Below are 22607 nucleotides of genomic sequence, written 5' to 3' on the forward strand. Positions count from 1 at the left end.
GGAAAGACAGTAACTGATTTCTGCAGCTTACTGTTAGCCATGATCATTAAGTTACTCTAAACTGGTGTTTGGCAAAGGCTTCTTGGTCATTCTAGAAACCTCCAGTCAAGAAATGTGGTGTGGTTCTTGCTGGTGATTAAAATGCACTACTCGATGATTTTACCTAAATATCTCTGCCCCTCAATGTCCGACGTCTGAAAAACGGGTGTAATAATAAGCTTTTGGGACCAGAACATTTTTCTCCTAGGAATTACATTTTATTCTTTTATTCATAGTGCTTTAATGCTCATACATATATCCCACTATGGAAATTCCTTTTCCAAATTATGAATCAGTCCCTATGCATTATGTAAAATTTTCAAATCTCTATGATATTGCCACTAGGATGCCTTATAATCTTGCTGCATTTTTACACATACATGAATAAATTAAATAGTATTTCTACACACATTATATTCAAATAATATATGGGTATGGGATATTATGTGACATGAAATAATTATGTATCGGTGCAATAGTTTTTCCTTTGTTTAGGAAGGAAATGTAGCACCAATACAGGGTTTTTGCACAAAAGACTGGTTTTATTGAAATAAATTTTACATAGATCATGGACAACTTATGTGAAAGCCCCTATTTGCCCCTTTTTGAGATTCATTTTCCATTTGGCTAAATACAATGTATACCTTGGCATGAAATGAAATTTCAAAATCATTTAAGTAATACAACTAATAAATTTCAATGCCATTTTTGAAGACTTAAAAGAAGAATACAATTGTTTGAGGTTCAGTTGAAGTGATTTCTCATTTTCCTACTCTTTTCATCTCTTAACCTACTTCTCAGAGTTTGTTTTTAACTTGAGGCAATCCTCTGCTGAAGCATTACTATATGGTTTTAGAATGCTCTGCTTGGTTTGCATCTGTTGAGGATAAAACACTGGGAATTATGATTAAATCTATCAAGACAAAATATGGAGGGTGTCAATAGTGGCCCCTTTGGGGACAGATTGTTGTTCGGATAAAACAAAATAAAAATCACCCTTCGTTTCTTCCCAAAAAACCCAACTGGCTAGACTTATGTGTCCAATATGGCACCCCCACTGTGGCAATCCAAATTTAAATTTAATTAAAAATTCTTAACTAATTAAAAGTTCTTCAGTTATATCAGTCATTATTCAAGTAGTCAAAAAGCATGTGTGTCTGGTGGTCACTACATTTGGACAGCGCAGATACAGAACATTTCCATCACTGCAGAAAATTCTACTGGACAGCACTGAACTAGACCATGTAGGAGTCAATTCATATAGGAATAAACGTGAATATATGCACTTTTTCTTTCTTAACCACAGAAGCTGCTTATTAAAGCTTATCTTCAACTCATAATCCTGTTTCCTCTAGCCTAAAATAGTGGTATAAAAATAGGTATTTGTACAATTTCTCTCCAAATCAAATGTGATACAGGAGTCCAAAGCCCTATCATGACTCCCATCTTTGCCAACAAAAAACAGTCTCATGAGCTCCCTGTGGGCTGCAGCAGGAATTCTCCTGTGGCACCTGTCAGGAAGCTTTGCTAGGGCGTCCCCATTGGTATAGACTAGTCATCCCTGCTACCTTGCACAGCCACCTTGGAGGAGGGCTCCCTGAGGGTACTGCCTCTGCTCCCTGGGACCCAAGAAGTACCCACTCAGGATAGGAAGATCATCCATGTAGATCATGTAAGTCTTCCCAGGACCAGCCAGGATCACACTGCCTCTGTGAGGACCACCGGCGCACCATCTGAGTGTCCTGTGCCCAATACCTGAGCAGACAATCCAGCCCTTCTTTCTACCTTCAATGCCCAAATTATACCTAAAGTCTTTCCTAAGACCCTACACTTAGAAAATACAATTAAAACATATGAAAATAGCAGTTTGTATTAACCCAAGGAAAGCTTTTCTCAGTAAAAGAAATAATTCATTAAAACTCTCTCAAAATAAAATCTCATTTGGCTAGCCTCATATAAATGCTCTTTTTACAACCCCTTTATCCCTGGATTCCTAAAAACAGTGCAATCAACTTCAGATTTTGGTCTCTAGGTATTAATTTAAAAAAATAACACATTTTCTAAAATATTAAAGGTGTGTTATTTGGAAAAAAGTACAAGTAAATGAACCTTTATATATAAACCCATTTATCAATTCTCCAGTCCACTGAGAGAAGTATTCACAAATGTGAAATCTGAAAATCATTTTTCCTAACTATGATTGTGGTTTCTAGACTTTGTCCTTAAGCGCAAACCATTATTCCAGGACACCAAGATTTATAGCTCGGCAGTACAGGGAGATTCTGCAGTCTTCTGATGGATGGTATCAAAGCTGAAGGCTAAAAGATACTTTGGTGGTATAGCTGGGAACAGATTCTGTAACAAAAGAAACAAAAATACTCAACCATTCCCACAGGGAATTTTACCCCATTTTACCACAAAGTGTAGCTACAAACTATTGCTCATGTTAACCAACAAATTACTATCCTTCCTAGGTTAAAGTATGGAGGTGAATGGATTTATCTATCACCATTAAGCCAGCTTTCACAAATATTTAGTCATGCTTTAGAAATATTTATATCTGGGGCACCAGGGGTCACAGATCATGGTCTCAGGGTCCAGGGATCAAGCCCTGAGTCGGGCTCACTGCTCAGCAGGGAGCCTGTTTCTCCCTCTCACTCTATTGGTTCCCCTGCTTGTGCTATCCCACTCTCTCAATCAATAAATAAAATCTTTTTTAAAAGGTGGGGGGGGGGGGGCGCCTGAGTGGCTCAGTGGGTTAAAGTCTCTGCTTTCAGCTCAGGTCATGATCCCAGGGTCCTGGGATCGAGCCCCGCATCAGGCTCTCTGCTCAGCAGGGAGCCTGCTTCCCCCTCTCTCTCTCTGCCTGCCTGTTTACTTGTGATCCCTGTCTGTCAAATAAATAAAATCTTTAAAAAGAAGAAGAAATATTTAGATCTAAGATAGAATTATTAGCCCTCATTCTTCTGCAATCTTTCCAACAAACTGACACAGCTACATCAGAATCTGAGAAACTGTATCACCCTAAAAATAATAAAAATTGACTAAAACAGAAATAGATGGCTGAGAACCTGAGACAGCAGGTAAGACCCCAGGTGGAAGGGAAAAAGGTTTATAAGCAAAGCTTGCACTATTCCTAAACTGAGCATGATCTTAGTAAGTACCCTTTTACTCAGTCTTGCTCTTCCCACTGGTTACTGCCCACTCTCCCTTCATGGCCAAATTTTGTCAAAGGATGGTCTATACCAATGCTTCTCAAGGTGAGGCTCCCAGACCCAAGGCACCAACATCACCCAGGACCTTGTTAGAAATGCACATTCTTGGTCCTACCCCAGAGCTGCTGAGTCAAAATCTCTGAGGGTGGGGCCTGCAAGTGATTCTTAGGGTCGCTAATGCTTGAGGACCAGCAAAGGGTTTCACTTGCTCATCATTCTTGTATCACATGAGTTTGGAGGTCAGCGTAACTCACTAAAGCTACTTTTTTTCCCCTTACCTATGGATTCTGGTTAAAACCAGCTGAGTACATTGAAAAGAAATAAAATAAAATAAAAATAAAAAACCGGCCGAGTATTGGTGATATATGAACCAATATGAATATATGGAAGACAGAATTATTATAATTATTTAGAAATAAGTGAATGAATTCAAAAGCTATTATCACTGAAGTTAACCTCACAAAGCAAATTATTTTATCACTGACCAACAGATCCAAAGCTAACTACCTATTTTCCCTAATTCTTTCTTGTATTTTTAAACAATAACTCGAAAATGTAATTATGAATAAATCTATAAAATACAACAATAAAGGTTTTCACAAGAGGAAACTTGTGCAACCCAAAAATAAATTTTGACAAAATAAATGGTTCTGCTATTTGTTTCATGTTTCATATAAATTTCTCATTTATTTCACACTATTTCAGCTTTCAAGATTGGGGATAGCCAAATGGATTAGAGGTAACTACAGAGAGATTTAATAATTTAGTTGAAAAAAAAATTTAATTTGCCAAATAAACAGTATTTTTCATTCCTCTCATGAAACCCCTGAATATCTGAATGTGACCAATCATCCTTAGTCTACGAATGGGCAGCCATACCAAGGAAGGAGGTGGTGATTAGAAGAACAAAGGGTGACTTACGCCTTCTTCCTGTTTGTGTGCTTGCAGCAGAAGGAAGGGCTTCTACCTTCTACAACGCTTTGGAAACAGCCCCTGGGGAAATCCCTTCCCACCCTTTCCTGAGTCCTGTGACCTCCCGGTGCTCCTCTGTATTATCACCACCCAGTGGGAAACCAAAGCTAAACGGATCTAGGTACTAGTCTGCCACCTTTTTTTCCTTCGGTGATTTTTCATACAAGTGGACCTTGATTTATGCAAAAAACGCCTTTTTCTAAAGTTGAATTTAAATGGATTTTGAAATGGAATCTTATTTTCCCATTAACTGAGATATTCTTTTGTCAATGCCATTTTGTTAAAAACTCATGTATAGTTAGTAAGGCAATGTCCAAGTGTATGTTTCCAGGCCTCTCTGTCAAATAGTTGATGATGTATCAAGTATTCAAGTACACTAGAAAAATTTGATATTTAAAGAAAAAATTATGTGTATATATATAATATAAATTTACATATAATATGTAATTATACAAATATACATAAATATTATAAATTATATAAATATATATGGTATGTGGAAAAATAACCAATTAACCAACTAACTTTTTAGCATTATGGGTTCATGTTGCTTGAGTACATGGAATTCCATATATTCATTTAAATGAATTTTATTTTTTTTAAGATCTTATGTATGTATGTATGTATGTATTTGAGAGAGAGAGAGCCAGGAGAGGGGCAGAGAGAGAGAGAGAAGCAGACTCTGCACTGAGCACGGAGCCCAATTGCAGGGCTTGATATCAGAACCCCAAGGTCATGACCCCAAGATCTGAACAGAAATCAAAAGTTGGATGCTTAACCGACTGAGCCACCCAGGCACCCCTAAAATAATTTTAAATATGATTAGCATACCTCTTTCTTTAACATCTTCAAGATAGGCTTTCAAAAATTCTTTATCAAAGCATTGACGATCTCGTTCACTTTCCATCACTTCAACGCCATCTTGACACTGGGCATTATCAAGAGGATTGTCCATAAGGCTTACAAATCTATTCAAGAAAATACAGACAATATCAAATTTTCACTTGTATATGTTTCACCACAGAATTCCTCTTAGAAGAAGTCAACCTCTTACTTATCCTTGAAGGTCACAGAGGACCACTTAATATTGATGTCACCAGTGGAACTGCCCCATGGAATAATCCAACAAAATTATGGAATCAGTCCTGCCCAGAGGCCTGCTGGAGGAATGAGAGTTACTTAGCCACAGACAGAGGACAGAGAGGACAGCGGCCCCATCAGAGGCCTCGAGGTGGACATTAACACTTGCTCTCTGTCAGAATGTTCACACCGGATTGTGTCCTACTATGGTTGGTGTTACTCCCCAGTGAATGGTATCAAACTCTAAGAAGAGGTGGGGTTAAATTATAAAGAACTCAGATGGTCAGTATCCTTGCAACTGAAAAGATGGGATACTCCTACCCGAAAAAGAAGCCCAAGGAGAGAAACTAAAATGACACTTGATCTCCTGTCCTCACAGTTTTGAAAGATGTTTTGCTGTGAAAGGCAGTGTGATTATTTCAATTCAAACTTGGAAATCCCTTGAACAGTCTCCAGCTGCAAGTGTGGGCCCTGCTGGCTTGGGTGGTATCGTTCTCATTGGTTTGTGGAAGCTCTAGACATGTGGAAGATAAAGCCCACCTGTTCTATTTTTAGTACATATATTTCCCAGTTCATTTTCCTTGTAATTTTATTTAATGTCTAAATGCAGAGAAAGCAAAAAAGTTTTAATGTCTTTGTGGATCAATCCATGCAACTTTTCCTTTGTAAGCTCTTTTTTTTTTTTTTAGATTTTATTTATTTATTTGAGAAAGAGAGAGACAGAGAAAGAGCATGAGTGAGCAGGGGAGAGGGAGAGGGAGCCCCATGCAGGACTCGATCTCAGGACCTTGGGATTATGACCTGAGCCAAAGGCGTCAGCTTAACCAACTCAGCCACCCAGGTGCCCCCTTTGCAAGTTCTTTCATTGAGTTAATTTTTATCATCCATCCCTATCCAAAAAAAAAAAAAAAAAAGTCTGTATTTCATCATTCTTCAATGTTTTATCAGAGTAATAACTCTACGTATTTTAAAATTTGCAAGGATACTGTTTTATTTAAAACCATAGTCTCTCACTCACCCTCTGTGTCTCAGATCCCCCAGAAGCAATCTCTTTCATGGGTCAATCACTGTTTTTACTTATCCTACTGGAACTCTCTTTTACGCAGGACTAATACTTCAATGTTGTTTAATCAAGCAGAGGTATTCCTTTCCTTCTCTTCCATTCCCCAATCCTACCACCTCCCAATTTTTATGATCTATACGTTCACTTTTTCAACATTCCATTATGAAAGTTTTCCAACATTTAGGAAAGTGTAAAAAAAAAAAAAAAAAAAACCCGCTACAGTGAACACCCCTGTCCCCACCAATTAGGTTCCATATTTAAGATTTTACTGCAGCTGCTTTATGGCACATCCAGCCATTTATCCACCCCTCGATCTACTCATCAAGCCATCTTATTCTCTGACGCATTCAAAGCACTCACAGAGATCACGTACTTTCACTTTCACACCGTTAACACCAATACCATCCGCATTCTGTTCTGAAACCATATTTAACATTTCTGTCTTGCCTGTAGGTTGATTCCAAAATTGAAAATTTCATGTCTTTGTGACAATTATCTGGAAAGAGTCAGTGATGCCTTCATGTTTGAGGCTGAGACCCCAGCATGTTGGCTGGGCACCCACACGTGCAAACTATGTTTGCCCCGGTGCCAGCCCACCATGGGTGAGCATGGGGGCAAGCAGCTGCCAGTCAGTCCCCCTGGGAAGTCTCCGAACACAAGACTCTGGGGTTTTCCCCCAGGGCCACCCTAGAGGACACCTCAGGCTTTTTGGTCAGATGCTGAGTGGTCTGCACAGTGGAACTGAGGAGGAGATTAGAAGGTGCGGGATCGTCAGTGTACATGAAATTGTCCTTTTGTTTTTTAGTATCCTGCCTCAATCTGCACCAGCCTGGACCTGGAATTTCTGACCACATGCTCCTTCAGAGTTCTCCAGGGCCAATGGGCTTAATTTCTTGATTTGGTCTCTAAGCGTGAGCCTACTCCATTCTATTTTTATCAGTCACCACTGTTCCATCTGCTGTATGTCTCCCAAAGCGTGTGGCATCTCTCCTTTTGTGAAGGCCTTCCCTTGTTTTCTCCATCATGGGGGCTTATAGGTTTTATTTTTTTCCTCATCTCAATAGGATCTCAAGAGGGATAAGTGTAGATTGACACCTGGTCAATCTACCATCATTAACATGGCATTTCTTGTTCGTTTTATATTTAATCTCTTATTCTAGATGTCTCCCTATATGACACACAGCAAAAATATGGCTATAGGCCATAAGCTTTCTGATGTTGTCAAGGGAAGAACAGGCTTTGTCTTTCCCTAATTATCCAACTTCCTTAAAGGTGTATTAAGTCACTCAGACCTTCCCCACTGGTTTATGAAAATCCCTGTATCACAGATTAGGATCACTTTCAGTACGACCCGCTTTGTTCTAATAATTCATCTACAAATCATTGCCTAGCACCACCTCATTTTGAGTCTTAGACATTTAAACATATTGCCATTCTCAGTAAGGCAAATTCTGTCCTGTTACTCTTGTTTCCCAAAATTATTGTTGCTGTTCTTAACTTTTTGCCTTTCAGATATACTTTCCAATCAGTTGTTCAAACTCCAAAAAAAGAAATCCCGCTGGAGTTACAGTTGGAATTACATTACACTGATGTATAATTTTTGAAAGAAATCACATCTTGAACGCCTTTTCATCCAGAAAAGACAAACTATGTCTTTCCAAATACTCAAGAGCTCTTTGACCTCCTTGCATCCGAAAGACATTCCTAGGACAGCCAAGAGCAGGGCAAGACTCATTCCGGTGGAAGAACTATGGTGGGCCAGTGGGGAGAAGATGTCATACCCCTGTTCATCTTGTGCTTACACGGGAATGAATTTAGTCTCTCTCTTTGCAATAGTTCACTTCTCTATTTCTGTCTGCTATGCATCTTACTGCCAGGATCGGAAGATGAGGAAGAGTTATGATGAGGTGAGCACTTATTACTGAAAGAACAGGACATTTCTGGGAAATCACCCCTAGAGTCATGGTTTTAGCAAACACCTGGTGTTTAAGGCAGATGAGTCCCTGGACACATGACGGAGGGGGCAGCATCATGTCAAGGTGGCCTGGAGTCAGCTTCAGGGGAGGGAGGGTGCTATGGCTTTTCAAGTCCCCTTCCAAGGTAAGAAAGACTGTTCAATGTCTCAGGCCAGATTAGAAGCTGTATCACATTTGCTGGGATGGTTTTTCTTAGTTTGGGGTGGTTTACAGGTTTCTTTAAGGAAACCAAAAAAGGGTGAGACAACCAGGGAGCCCTGGGCGTGTGCTTTGTCGCTCTTCAAACAGCAGTAGCATTTGTCCAGAAATCCTCTGAGATCTACTTCCTCATGCCATTGGCCAAAAACTTCAAAATCCTGTACAAAGGCATCGGAACTTCTGTGAACCAGGATCAGGTCGTCCGAGTCCAAGAACCATCCTATCTGGTTCCTGAGACAGGTGAGCGCCCAGGCTGCAGGTCCTCCTTACCTTGTGTGTAAAAGTCTCTAGGGGGGATCTACTCACTTTAAAGGTGTGGATGAGTCACACAGGGCAGTCGGGAGCTCCACCAAATGGTCCCCACTGACGACTAGCAGGGTGAGCTTCTTTAGGTTAAGCAAGGCATAAGGAAGATAGGTCAGCTTGTTCTTATACAAGAGAAAGGTCTGCAGTTCTTCTAGCCTAAGAAGAAGTAAAGGGGATAAGGGGATTAGACTTATAAGGATTAACCTCATAGCGGAAAAAAAAACAAAGTAAATGGCAAATAAATTCTGGTATGAAATCCCTACATAGTTTATTTTATATATGTGACCCTTACAAGGATAAATGGACTTTAGAATTTAAATAAAGTTATGCCAGATGACGCAATTTGGGATTTTTAAAGTTTTCCCTGGCTTACTTACCAAACAAAGACAAATACAGCAGCAGGATAACAAACTGCACATTATACACTAGTCCGGGAGAGGACCTGACCCTCAGTACATCTCTCCAAGTGTCTGACCTGACCCTCAGTACATCTCTCCAAGTGTCTGACCTGACCCTCAGTACATCTCTCCAAGGGGTCAGCAAAGGATGGGAAAGGAACTATACTGGAATTGGGGCCAAGAATGAACAATTCTGGGCCACATATTTCCTGGTATATATCTTGAAAGCCCAGTATTCCTCCCCTATCATATTTTCTAAATTAAATGGAAAGAAATCTGTCAAATGAAAAGGAAATGAGCAAAATGTGCTCTGGATTTGTTTTATTGTTTTCCATTTTATTCTAACTCAGTGACTGCCCCCCCCGCCCAGTTTTTTTCTTGCATGCATTTCCAAAATCTTGACTGAGCCTACAAATATTTCACAGAGTTTGCCTCATGTTTCAAACTAAAACGATTCCCACTTAGTCTCACAAAACTGGAAAGCACTGATACACAACACACATACCAGGAGTAGAAAAAAGGTCATGTAAGTGACCTTGGGAACTAAGTCAGTTTTGGCTTCTGGGTCATGACAACTTACTTATTATGTTCTATCTTTATAAAGGAGACTCTGGATCCCAAAAGGTCAGATATTTTGTTTCATTCACTATTTTAAACTCTGGGCCTACCATACAGGAGCCTAGTATCATTGGTGGAATGAATGAATGAATGAAATGAGTGAATGAATGGATCTTACAGGCTCAGTGTAATTTTTTTTTTTTAAGTAAGCTCTACACTCATCGTGGGGCTTGAACTCACAACCCCACGATCAGGAGTCTCATGCTCTACTGACAGCCAGCCAGAGAGCCCAGTGCAATTATTTTTTTAAACAAGAAATACAAGGATATGTTTGGAAAAACTTTACTAATCATATCAATTTGCTTGAAAGACCATGTGTGATAAATCATTAAATGAAACCAATAAAAATTACCCTCACTGACATTCTAAATGGAGTTTAGATGTTCCTCTTCCCTATATAACATATATATAAAGACATAGAGCAATACGTTTCTATTCCATATATAATAAGATACTTTGCTATGTCTATGGGGTAAAGTTAATGATGTCATTCTGTTGAGGACTCAAGGGAATTAAAAGCTCACCAAGACAACGGAGATATGTTCAAATGCACATACATACACACGCACACTTATGAGGCTGGAAACTGGAAACTGTCTCATTATCTAAAGAACAAAACTCATTTCCCAGAAACAAACTCTTAGAAAATACACTGATTTCAAAGACTATTCGTGTGTTATGCCTGTTTAAAACGTTAAAAATGGTGTTTAAGGCGTTAGTAACTAATTCATACACCTCACCTTCAGAATGCAAGTAGCTACCTGTCTATATCTTGGGGCAGGTCATTCAGGATATTGTTGCTGATATCCAACCACTGCAAATTACACATCCTCAGGACACAGATCGGGACACTGGCAAACTTGTTTGCTGAGATATCTACAAATGTAACTTGCTTCAAGTTACTTAACTAGAAAGGAATAACAACATATTCTAATTACTTTTGTATGTGCAGGTATGTTCAACTAATAATTTTCAGGTGATATTTCTTCCCAAAGGCCCTTCTAAGAATATACGCAACACAGATCAGGAGAATATGTATTTTGGAGTGCTGACGACGTGCTCCATGCCGGGCGGCACACAGGGGCTGCCTACCAGGAGTTCATACATCTGAAAATGAGCAATGCCATTTACTGTAGCAAGAACTAACATGAAGAAGTTTTCAACTGGGTGCATTCAGCAGCACAGACATAAGGGGCTAATGTCCCAATGTCACAGTAGGGTAAGAGAAAGGGTCAGGAAAGATCTCACGGAGAATGGAGTTTTTGCACTGGGTCCTAAGGTTTCCTCAACAGGGGGAAAGATAGAGAAAGGAACTCCAGGTAGGGAGCAGCATGTGCAAAGTCACAGAAAACAAAAAGCACAAGCCTTAAAAAACAGAATGACTTGAAGACAACCACAAGGAGTTTTGGCAGATCTTTTTTTTTTTTTTTAAGATTTTATTTATTTATTTGACATGGAGAGACACAGCGAGAGAGGGAACACAAGCAGGGGGAGTGGGAGAGATAGAAGCAGGCTTCCCGCTGAGCAGGGAGCCCAGTGCAGGGCTCCATCCCAGGACCCTGGGCTCAGGACCTGAGCTGAAGGCTGATGCCCAACAGATTGAGCCACCCAGGCACCCTGGAGTTTCGGCAAATCTTAAAAAGACTCACATTTGTGCTCATACAGGGATGGAGCAAGCAATCAAAAATCTCTACTCTTTAGGTCTCCTTTCCATAATTATTTGTTTTTAATATGGTAACTGGATACCTAGGGACATATTTTTTTTATGTCAAATGCAAATCTATGAATATTGAATGAAGTAGGAAATGTGTCTCATGTTTGGATTTGTGTTTGTAAGTTGGGTCATGGCTATGACGTATAGAAGGAGCTCCTTTTACTGACTTATTTTCAGAGTCCACAGATAACACTTGGGCTGCCCTTCAGAACACATTTTCAAAACTGTTATGCAATATGCAACATGGAGCCAGTTGAACCAACAGAAGGAATGAATGAGATCTACAAAAGAAAGAAGCAGTAGGCTTATACCTCTCTTTACCTTAATATAATACCTAATTCCCTATTACTACATTTGCTTTAGTGACTCACAGGTCAAACTCACCCCTTTGAATGGGCACATTCTAATTTTGCTCTTGTTTTGAATTTCTAAAAATGAATGTGAGGACAGTAATGGGACAGTAAATAAGCATCAGAAAAGATGTTTGGGGTGCCCATAATTCAGTCTAAAGACTCTGACCGTGTTGCCAGTGTTCTCAGATCAGCAGAAAAATCAAGACTGAATTAACACCAGTCTCGTCTTCCTCTTTTTTACAATAAATATAGAAGGTACATTTTTTTAGACTGTAAAAAAATAAGTTCTTTCCCCCTTTTTTTTTTTTAGATTTATTTATTTGACACAGAGAGAGACAACACACAAGCAGCAGAGAGAGGGAGAGGGAGAAGCAGGCTCCTCGCTGAGCAGAGAGCCCAAAGCAAGGCTCAATCCCAGGGTTCAGGGATCATGACGTGAGCCGAAGGCAGATGCTTAACCGACTGAGCCACCCAGCTGCCCCAAGTTCTTTCCTTTAAATATCCTCAATAAGTTAAGACTTCTGTGAAAATTAGAATAAGGAAAATCACAGTGGCATAAAACTAGCAAGGAGAAAAACGCCTGGATATAGTCATTCCCCACTAGCTACTTTCATCAAAGGCAAAACAAAACACTCATAAATTCTTTGGAAAGGTAGTTACATTTGCCTGAAAATTCCAGGGCTGTCCAGATAAAAATCTGACGTTCAGTCAGAATAAATACAACACTCATTTACACAGAAGTTCCATTACCTTTACCTTTGTCTCAAAATTCCTGCTAGTTCCCTCCATGGGTCATTCATTCTATTCGTGGGTCTGTTTGAACTTGAATTCAGGATTGTGTCAATTATTTGCGTGAAAGGCAACCTCATGAAGACAGACACAATCATGTGAATACATAAAACCCTACCGAACCATACACTTAAAAATGGTCACAGTGGTAAATGTAACGTTATGTTTTTAACCAAAAAAAAAAAAAAAAAGTTTTAAGGCCAGCATTTGGATATGGCATCCAGGCAAATGGTGCTTTCCTGAGTCTGTAGAGACCAGAACCTTGGGTGCTGTGTATTTCCTTTAGATACGTACAAGTTGGACACATGAGGCTGAGACAACCTGTCTTCAGCTACATAGTTTCTATTTATTTTGAATAAACCCTAGTTTGGACAGGTGGTTGAAATTTATGTCCAGTGAGAACCATTCAGGCTGGAAATAGTGAAGTTATATATAAAGAGAGTCAGTGGGCTCTTATAACAGAGCCAAATGGGGAAGTATAACAAGTACAGTGCATTTACAGAATCCCATTCAAAGCAAAGAGCCTAAAAATCTCTATCCCGGGTACATTTGCTCCCACCTATGTCAATATAAGGTAATTGCTGTTTGCCAGGAAAAAAACAAACCCAACTTGTGGTTGCTTAGGGCTGCCTAATCCGCCAACTCATGCGGATTAACTGCAAACAGGAGAGACAGAATTTTGAGGGAATGACAGAAATATCCTAAATGTGAATTATGGTGAATTGTACACTTATGGCTGAATCTGGGGGTCTATAAAATATATCTCAATAAAGAGAAGGGAAAAGAGAAGGGACAGAGAGGCAAGCCTAGGAGGCTGCTATCCAGTTCAGATGGCGGACAGCATGGGCTTGGAGCAGGGTGTCAGTGGCAAGGTGCTGGGCAGTGGTCAGATACAGAACCTATTCTGAAGGTCACGCTCAACACGACTTACTTACAGAGTGGAATCAGGGCATAGGAGCAAGAGAAGTCAAGATGACTTGCCTTGCTTCCAGCCTGGACAACTGAGAGAATACTGCCAATTTCTAAACTGGAGAGGCCTGGGGGCACCTGGGTGGTTCAGTGGGTTAAGCATCTGCCTTTGAATCAGCTCATGATCCTGGGGTCCCGGGATCAAACCCCACCTTGGGTTCCCTGCTCAGCAGAGAGCCTGCATCTCCCTCTCCCTCTGCCTGCCGCTCCCCCTGCTTCAGCACACGTTCTCTCTCTGTCAAAATAAATAAATAAAAATGTAAAAATAATTATGTAAATAAACAAACAAACAAACTTGGGAGGCCTGGGGAATGAACAGTCTCAAGGAGGGAGACACGCCCCTGGGTGGACACCCTCACCTGGACTGTTGGGCATTTCCTGGGGCGATGCTGGAAGCAGCTATTTCCACCTGCCAAGAAGTTTCCAGGCAAGGAAAGTAACACCCCATCTGGGACTCTAATCAGCAACCAAGGCCTTGTCAGCACCACACCAGCAACACTGTTTCCAATCTGTTCCTTACCAGCAGGATTATGAGATCTCTATCTCCCTTCAGCATAAGAAGCCTGTTGAGTTTTGTTTGGCAACACTCTTCCCTCTCAGCGGCTCCATTTCACATAACAATGTGATGTTAAATCATTTAACCAGTGAATACAGACCAAAAGTCACTAGTGAATATTGTTTAAATGAATGGACCTTTAAAATCCTATCTGTTAAGACTGTTTTGGTTACCTACAAGTTTTTGTGAATATATTAACTTCTTTTAAAAATTTTACCCCCTTTATTTCCAACGATTTCCAATTTATTTTACCACTGTGGATAAATAAATCCAGATCTGCATCACAGACAACAAGCCTTAGACATTAAATAGACATTAAATAAAAATATCTCGTATGAAAACAGGACGTTTTGCCTAGTTTTGTTTGTTTCTTTTTGACAAACTTTAAATTCAGTCTTGGCCTAGCATAAGAACATTTTGAAAGACCTTCTAATCACTGGTATAGGGTGATTAAAATGTCAAGAAAGCATGATATAAGAAAGATTGGACTCTTACCTTGTGAACTGCCTTGCCCACATTATAGATCATCCCATGTCATAAACCAAATACAAGAAAATTATAGTGCAAAAATGACTGCTTTCTTACTTCAAAGGGGAGCTCGGTTAATTCTAGGTTTCCAGAACAATCCAGTTTCTCTAGATTTTCACAGTCCCCCAATTCTGGAGGGATGCTTCTCAGAAGGTTGAAGCTCACATTGAGTTCTTTAAGGTTCTTCAAGCGACCTGTCATTGGAACAAATGAACATCCATGGGGAAGATCCTTTAAGGTCTTTTAACAACAAACACAAGACAAAGAGAAAACATGTGTGTAATGACGATGGCGGAGACATGAAACATAATTTTGTATTTGTTTTTTAAGCCCTTGATTAAATGTCAGCTTGTCAGTCCGTGATCACAGCATTTTGTGCTTACTCTCTAGTTAATCCTTCATGGAACTATAGGCAGCCCCCATCTTCTGCCCCTCACACCCCAAGAGAAAGAGAAGCAATAACGATCACTGCAGTCTTCATGTTAAGGTTCTGCATCTGAACAGAAAAATGATGGAGAATTATAAAATGTTGATCAAAATGACATAATGGGCTACACTAAACTTATATGGGAATAATTGGTTGTCATTTATGGTTGCAATAAACATGTATTGTGTGCTTAACTTTCTAAAACTTAAAGAAAATAAACAAAAAGTTCCTCACCATAGCATTGTTCACTCATGAGACTTTTAGTGTCTGAGCCATTGGCAAATGTCTGCCCATGCCGAGTCCTGCAGGGGGGATGGTGGTATCAGCACCCCAAGGGGACCTTGCAAAGGAACTAACAGCTCTGGGAATAAAGGAAACAGCCCTGCCCAGCAGTGTCCTGGGCCACGAGGGAAAGGATGATCCGCGCAGCCTGCCCACCAGCTGCCTGCTTGCCAGACGAGAACACGGAGGCTCCTGCTGGTGAACATACCAATTTCAGCCGGAAGACGGGAGATTTCGTTTTTTGGCAGATCCAGAATTCTCATTGCTTGAAACAGCTCAATGTAGGTAGGAATGGTTTGAATCAGGGTATTAGTGATGTGCCATTCTTGTAGGTGCGTCTGCTCCTTCAGTGAATCCGGGAGCTCCTGAGACAGAATGAATGACGTCAGTCACAACTAGTTCCTCATGGTGTCGGAGCCGAGTGGTGGCGTGCGCAAAGTCAAGTATAACCGAGCACTCGCAAGAAAGGCAAGAAGCAAGACAGCATGGGTGAGAGCATCGGACCTAACCTTGGCCCGCTGCACAGCCTCTCCACGAAACCACTTTAAGACTCTGGGGTTGTGGGGCGCCTGGGTGGCTCAGTGGGTTAAAGCCTCTGCCTTCGGCTCGGGTCGTGATCCCAGGGTCCTGGGATCAAGCCCCACATCGGGCTCTCTGCTCCACAGGGAGCCTGCTTCCTCCTCTCTCTCTGCCTGCCTCTCTGCCTACTTGTGATTTCTCTCTGTCAAATAAATAAAATATTAAAAAAAAAAAAAAAAAGACTCTGGGGTTGTCATGAATCTCACAACAATGGACTGGCCAATTTCAAAAGTGCCGTGAATTCCATACGAAAATCAAATGCCCAGTGAACACAGATAACCAGGCTCACACCTATAGCCACGGCATGTACTGTTGGTTTACAACACACTTGATTTAACATCTCCTGAAAACAAAATCTGTCCATGCACTGGATTTTAAAATGTGTGCTATGGTTCCCTCTCTAGTTGCTTGATAAAGATCTAATCGTTGCTGTGCCAAGTTTCTCACTGTTTTTCTGAGTCTCTCATAGGAAAGAACACCAGAAAGAGAGCGGGGAGACATGAATGCTGGGCCAGGTTCTGCCTCTTTCCAGGCGCACCACCTCCCTGGTCATTTGTGAAGTGATAGAGGAACTCAGCAGAATCCAAGGCTGCCCTGGGCTCAAGGGTTCTGGGATACGATTGCGAAGGTGCTGAGAAGTGCTTATGGATGTAGGTTCCCCAGGCAGGCTGGCTAACCCCTGTGGGGTAAATGCTAGACAAGGGCCATGTCTGACAATGACACATGAGAATGATTTACCAGCGGTATTTAATTAGAACTGCAGAAGGGCCCCCACTGATTTCAACAATGGGGATGCAGGAGAAAAAGACTAGAGGTTGTATCGTAAGAAACTCTTCCAGTTTCAGAGGGCAGAGCAGCCTACAAGTCTCACTGTAGGTCTCAAGGCTCATTCAGGACCCACAACGGCCCTCAGAGGGAGCTAAGGCAGGCCTTAGCCGCATTTTACTGAGAAGGAGAGAAAATATATGAAAGTGGAGTAAAGTGCCTCCAGATCACATGACCAATAAAGGACACCCCACCAAGATCCCCGCCCCAAATTCAGTCTCCGAGCCCGGAGTCCCTTCAGCCGTAAGTTGGGGGCATAAAAAGAGGTGAAGGGCAGGTTCCAGAGAACCCCGTCCCCCAGAAAGAGACCATCGTACCAGTTGGCTTGCCCATAGCACACTCAGGTGATGCTTCCACCAGAAAACGTCAGATCACCTGCAAGCCCAGGAGATACTGCCCCAAGCAAAACAGCAGGTCAGGGCACCGGGGGCAGGAAGCCACCTGTAAACCCCAGAGGAAAGAAAGAGGGTGGGGGCAGCTACATCTTTGTCCTGGCCTCAGTCTCAGAAGGAAAAACAGTTAAATCTGTCACCATCTACCAGAGGATGTTACCTGAAAGGCTCGGTTCATTTAAAAAAAAAAAAGGCAAAGAGTGATTTTAAAGATCTGGGGGAGAGACCGCAGGAGTAGTCATTTTAAAGGCTGTGCCATCCTGGGGAGGGCCGCCAGGACCCCAGCACCTGCCGACCTCAGAGGGACCCCGCTGCCCTCCCCAGGACTGCAGGGTCTTGCATGGAGGAAGAGACCTGAGAATCCGGTTTAGAGAAGGCAACGGGCTCCTCCCCATCCATGGGAAAGTTCTCTTTCGGCCAAGGCCAAGGCCAGTCAATGCCTCCAGCAGAATCCAGCAGCGCATTGGGCACCCCCTTGCAGCACTCACCGTCCATTGCTCCCCTGAAAGCTCAAACACAAACGGACTCTTCCGTTTGTCTCTCTCCTTGGAAAGTGAACTCTGCCTCGCGAAAGTGTTCCTTTCGATCTTTTCCAGAAGCCTCACGCTGGTGTCTACGAAGCCATTCTTGCAGTACGCAGCCTGGGGGATGCCTTTCCTCCTGCACTCCGCCACGAAGTTCCACTCCTCCTTTATCCTAAACGGACAGTAAAGGCCGAAGTCACACTCCTGGGGAACGGCCCTCACCTGCCCGGAGTTGCCGGCAGACCACCTATGCACAGGTGCAGTTCCTCCCCAGGCCGGCGATTTCCCCGCAGCGGCTGGAGACTCAGGGACCCGGCCACCAAACCAAATCTCATCCCTGCCCCCTGCACTCTTTCCTGGGTCCCTCTGCTGTGGGAATGTAAGCGGCATCTTAAACCCTCAGAGTTGTGAATTATCAGCAACTTTGACTAAAAAAGTAGAGAAGCTGAGTGGGATGGAATTCCTAAAATTTCTACCACAGTTACCTATGTATTTGATTAATTACAGTTTCCTTTGATATTATGTGGTGCTAGCCCAAGTTGTTTTGTTTTAAGATTTTATTTATTTATTTGACAGAAGCACAGCGAGACAGGGAACAGAGACAGGGGGAGTGGAAGAGGGAGAAGCAGGCTTCCCGTGGAGCAGGGAGTACCATGCTGGGATCCCAGGACCCTGAGATCATGACCTGAGCTGAAGGCAGATACTTAAGGACTGAGCCACCCAGGCACCTCTCTTTTGTTTTTTAAATGCCTGGCCACAGGAATATGCTAATCTTTCAAGGGTGTCTGATTTGAAATATATAGGCAGCCCCAGTTTATATCATACCCTAAAAACCGGTCTTTACAACTCTGCAGAGGCTAAAGTGACCTTGCAGAAAACTGATAGCAACAAAAATCATTCTTGCTACAGACACACAAATCAGTTCTGTCCGGTGGAGGGACAACCCTCTCCCACCTCTGAGGACAGGTTGTTCTGTCTGCAAGTTCATTTCAATTTCCTGATACCTAAATGTGTCTGTCCTTTGGATTCTCCTCTGAACTGGCTGTAACACCTCCCTCCTTGTCCTCGTGTTCATAATGAGAAAAACTGAATTTTTAACTCGCATTCTCTTTGTATCTGCACGTTTTCTGAGGGTTAACCTTTAACACAGGTTGGGCACCCTGTGAGAGGTCGGGCAGTGGTGCCATTGAGGTGGGGAGAGAAAGCCCAGACCTCTTTCCCTCATCCCTTGTTGGGTTGGAACCCGCAGGGCTCAGAGAGCTGTGATCACCTTCTCCTTTATGTAGCTTCAACTGCTTTCAGTCCTGCCTGGTTTTTGTTTTATGCCCCCAACTCCCCCTAACCCATGCCCCATCACCCCCAACGCCCTGTAATGTGCAATTCTTAGGGAATGAGTAAGCAGGGGAACCCGAGGGGCATAGCTGCTGGGACAGCATGCAGAGGGCGCGGAGCTAATTAGAGACCCCTGATTCAGAGCCACGCCCACAAGCTAAAGGAATCACAGGTGCTGAAACATTCTAGTGTTTATAAGACAGTCTTTCCACCAGTTGAAAGTTAAGAGTGTTGGGGCACCTGGGTGGCTCAGTGGGTTAAAGCCTCTGCCTTTGGCTCAGGTCATGATCCCAGGGTCCTGGGATCCAGCCCCACATCAGGCTCTCTGCTCAGCGGGGAGCCTGCTTCCCCTTCTCTCTCTCTGCCTGCCTCTCTGCCTACTTGTGATCTCTGTCAAATAGATAAATAAAATCTTTTAAAAAAAAATAAAAAAAAAAGAAAGTTAAGAGTGTTAGCAAAGCTTGGTAGCAACACTAGCATGTGGTCAATGTCAGTAATTCCTCAGGAGAGCAGCAGTGCAGGGGTGGGTAGCTGGGGACACAGCCGGACCCCGCCAGTCACCAACCCTCTAGATCCCAACGGATTTTATAAAGATCATATGTATACTGTATGATCCAAACATTCCACTCCTAGGTATTTCTAGAAGACAGGGGAAAGCATATATCCATACAAAGACATGGGCATATGTTCATATTAGCATTATAGCCCAAACCTGGAAACAACCCAAATGCACCTTCGCAGTTGAACGGATGGACACACTATAGCTTATTCACACCATGGAACACTACTCGGCGATAAAAAGAAATGAACTCTTGATACACATTACCGCATGAGTGATTCTCAAGGTCATCAGGCTGAATGAAAGAATCCAGGTAATCAATCAATCAACCAATCAATAAAAGAATCCAGACCAAAAAAATTATTCCATTTACATAAAATGATTTGTAAGACTCTAATAAATGTGGGGCGCCTGAGTGGTTCAGTGGGTTAAAGCCTCTGCCTTCAGCTTGGGTCATGGTCTCGGGGTCCTGGGATGGAGTCCCCACATCGGGCTCTCTGCTCAGCAGGGAGCCTGCTTCCTCCTCTCTCTCTGCCTGCTTCTCTGCCTATTTGTAATCTCTGTCTGTCAAATGAATAAATAAAATCTTTTTAAAAAAAGACTCTAATAAGTGCAAAATCATCTACAACAACAGGAAGGCGTGACTGCCCAGGCATCAAGGACAGGGATGAGAGGAAAAAATGACCAAGAGTAAAGAAGAGGCTTTAAGGTGATGAACGTGATCATATCTTGATTGTGGAGATGGTTTTAGGGACGTATACATACATCAAACATTTCAAATTGTATCCTTTAAATACATGTAGTTTCCTGTGTGTAAGTTATGCTCCTCAGTGAGGCTTTTATAAATAACATTTCGTGGTCCCACTTTCATCACCTCCGAGTCCCTCCTCAGCCCTTTTGCACCTCTCTTGCTGTTTCGCATGCACCTGGCAAACCTCACTCTAGCTGGTATCCACTACCCCCTCCTCTGCCCGCCCCCTGCCACCCTGTTCTGCACATGCACCTATCCAGGACACGAGCATGGAGGAAAGCTCACCACCTGGCAAACTAGCCTCAGTTTGGATGGTGGCCCCTGACCCAGGCCCCTCACCGCTGCCCAGCAGCCCTATCACACTCCCAAGCTCATCTCTTTGCCCTAGGCTCTAGGTGACTCTTACACATTTTCTCCCTTTCAAGCAAACCTCCATCACCGATTACCCCGTCCTCCATCCCAGAGCTTCTAGTCCAGGGAGGGAAGAAATGAAAGAGAACAGAACACCTGGAAGTCCCAGCACCACATCCACGCCACCTGCTCCTGTCTGTTCCTGTCAACTATGTCTGTGCTTCCGCTGGTCCGAAAGAACTCTCCCAGATCCTCCCTGGTTACCCCCCCACCCCCCCCAGCCCACCCCCCCACCCGAGCACCCAGCCTCTCACTGGCTCAAGGACTTCCTGCCCCGGTTCTCTATTGAGTGTTTCCCTCCTGAGGATCACTCCCAACAGCACATGCGCTCAGATATTTCTCCCAACTTAAAGGACAACACTGCCACCATCGCCTCCTCCCACCCACCTCCCTGCAACCTCATGTCTTCCATGAAGCCTGCTTCTCTGCTCCACCTCGCCCTACGAAAGAGCTGTGCTGGCTCACATCCACAATTCTCCGTTCCCATCCCCCTGTTCTCTGTTAAACCCCCTTCGCTCGGTGTCCCCCTTCTTTGGAAACTGTTCTCAAGGTCACCATGACCTCCACTTCGCTACACCCAGTAGCCAAATCCAGTCCTCATCTCCTCTGACCCATCTGGAACATTCGGCACAGCTTTTCTTCCCCCATCAAGCCTGATTGTCCCTTGGCTCCCTGTCTCTGCCGATTCCACTCCTGCCTCTCTAGTCACTGGGCTACCTCCCCCTCAACTTCCCAACCTCCAAATCCCTAAGGTCCCAACACTCAGCCCTTGGGCCTCTGCCCTTCTCTATCTACACTCGTTCATTGGCTATCTCGCAGTGCATGGCTTTAAATGGATCTGTATGCTGATGATGCCCAGTTACAGTTATCTAGCCAAGACTGCCTCACTGACTCCTTGCTTCCCCCGTAGCTCCACCTGAATGTCTAAAATTAACATGTTCCAGGGGCGCCTGGGTGGTTCAGTAGGTTAAAGCCTCTGCCTTCCGCTCAGGTCATGATCTCAGGGTCCTGGGACCGAGCTGGGATCGGGCTCTCTGCTCAGCAGAGAGCCCTCTCTCTCTGCCTGCCTCTCTGCCTACTTGTGATCTCTGTCTGTCAAATAAATAAATAAAATCTTTTAAAAAAATAATTAAAGGGGCACCTGGGTGGCTCAGTGGATTGAGCCGCTGCCTTCGGCTCGGGTCATGGTCTCAGGGTCCTGGGATCGAGCCCCACATCGGGCTCTCTGCTCCGCGGGGAGCCTGCTTCCTCCTCTCTCTCTGCCTGCCTCTCTGCCTACTTGTGATCTCTCTCTCTGTCAATTAAATAAATAAAATCTTTAAAAAAATAATAATAATTAAAAATTAAAAAAAATTAAATTAACATGTTCCAACCCAAACTCCTGATCTTCATGCCAAAACTTGCCTCTTCCCCATTCAGTAAAAGGCTTCTAGATGCTCCGGCTAAAAACCTCAGGCCCATTGTTGGCTCCATGCTTTCTTCATGCCTCATATCAAATCCATCAAGAGATAACGGTCAGTTCTACAAGAATCACGCCACTCCCCACCACCTTCCCTGCTTCCACTCTTGCCCAAGGCGCCATCCTCTGCACCACTCTTGCCTCCCTATGGTCTAAACTTGTCCAGCATTTCAAGTAAGCCCATCACAATGACAGTCACAACTCTGTCCTTGGCTCTTTGTTTCACCCAGCAAAGCAGTGTCCCACTGCGCCTCCAAAGCCCTACAAGGCTGTGCCCTCACCTGTCTGTCTG

At 43.1% G+C, this 22607-nt stretch overlaps 1 protein-coding gene across 1 annotated transcript in view; it reads right to left on the reverse strand.

The window, feature by feature from the left end:
* Positions 1 to 358: 358 nt before the first annotated feature.
* The window catches only part of LRRC2 (leucine rich repeat containing 2), a 43166-nt gene continuing 20917 nt past the window's right edge, over positions 359 to 22607 (reverse strand). Inside the window, exons 4-10 of the mRNA XM_045991543.1 lie at positions 17768 to 17975; positions 15692 to 15848; positions 14832 to 14968; positions 10627 to 10772; positions 8850 to 9005; positions 5058 to 5194; positions 359 to 2394 (exon numbers count right to left, since the gene is read on the reverse strand). Of these exons, the coding sequence (XP_045847499.1) occupies positions 2345 to 2394; positions 5058 to 5194; positions 8850 to 9005; positions 10627 to 10772; positions 14832 to 14968; positions 15692 to 15848; positions 17768 to 17975 (991 nt within the window). The 3' untranslated portion in view covers positions 359 to 2344. The remainder of the gene's footprint in view (positions 2395 to 5057; positions 5195 to 8849; positions 9006 to 10626; positions 10773 to 14831; positions 14969 to 15691; positions 15849 to 17767; positions 17976 to 22607) is intronic.

This window comes from Meles meles, chromosome 20 (assembly GCF_922984935.1).
Source record: "Meles meles chromosome 20, mMelMel3.1 paternal haplotype, whole genome shotgun sequence".
NCBI classification, from domain to species: Eukaryota; Metazoa; Chordata; class Mammalia; order Carnivora; family Mustelidae; genus Meles; species Meles meles.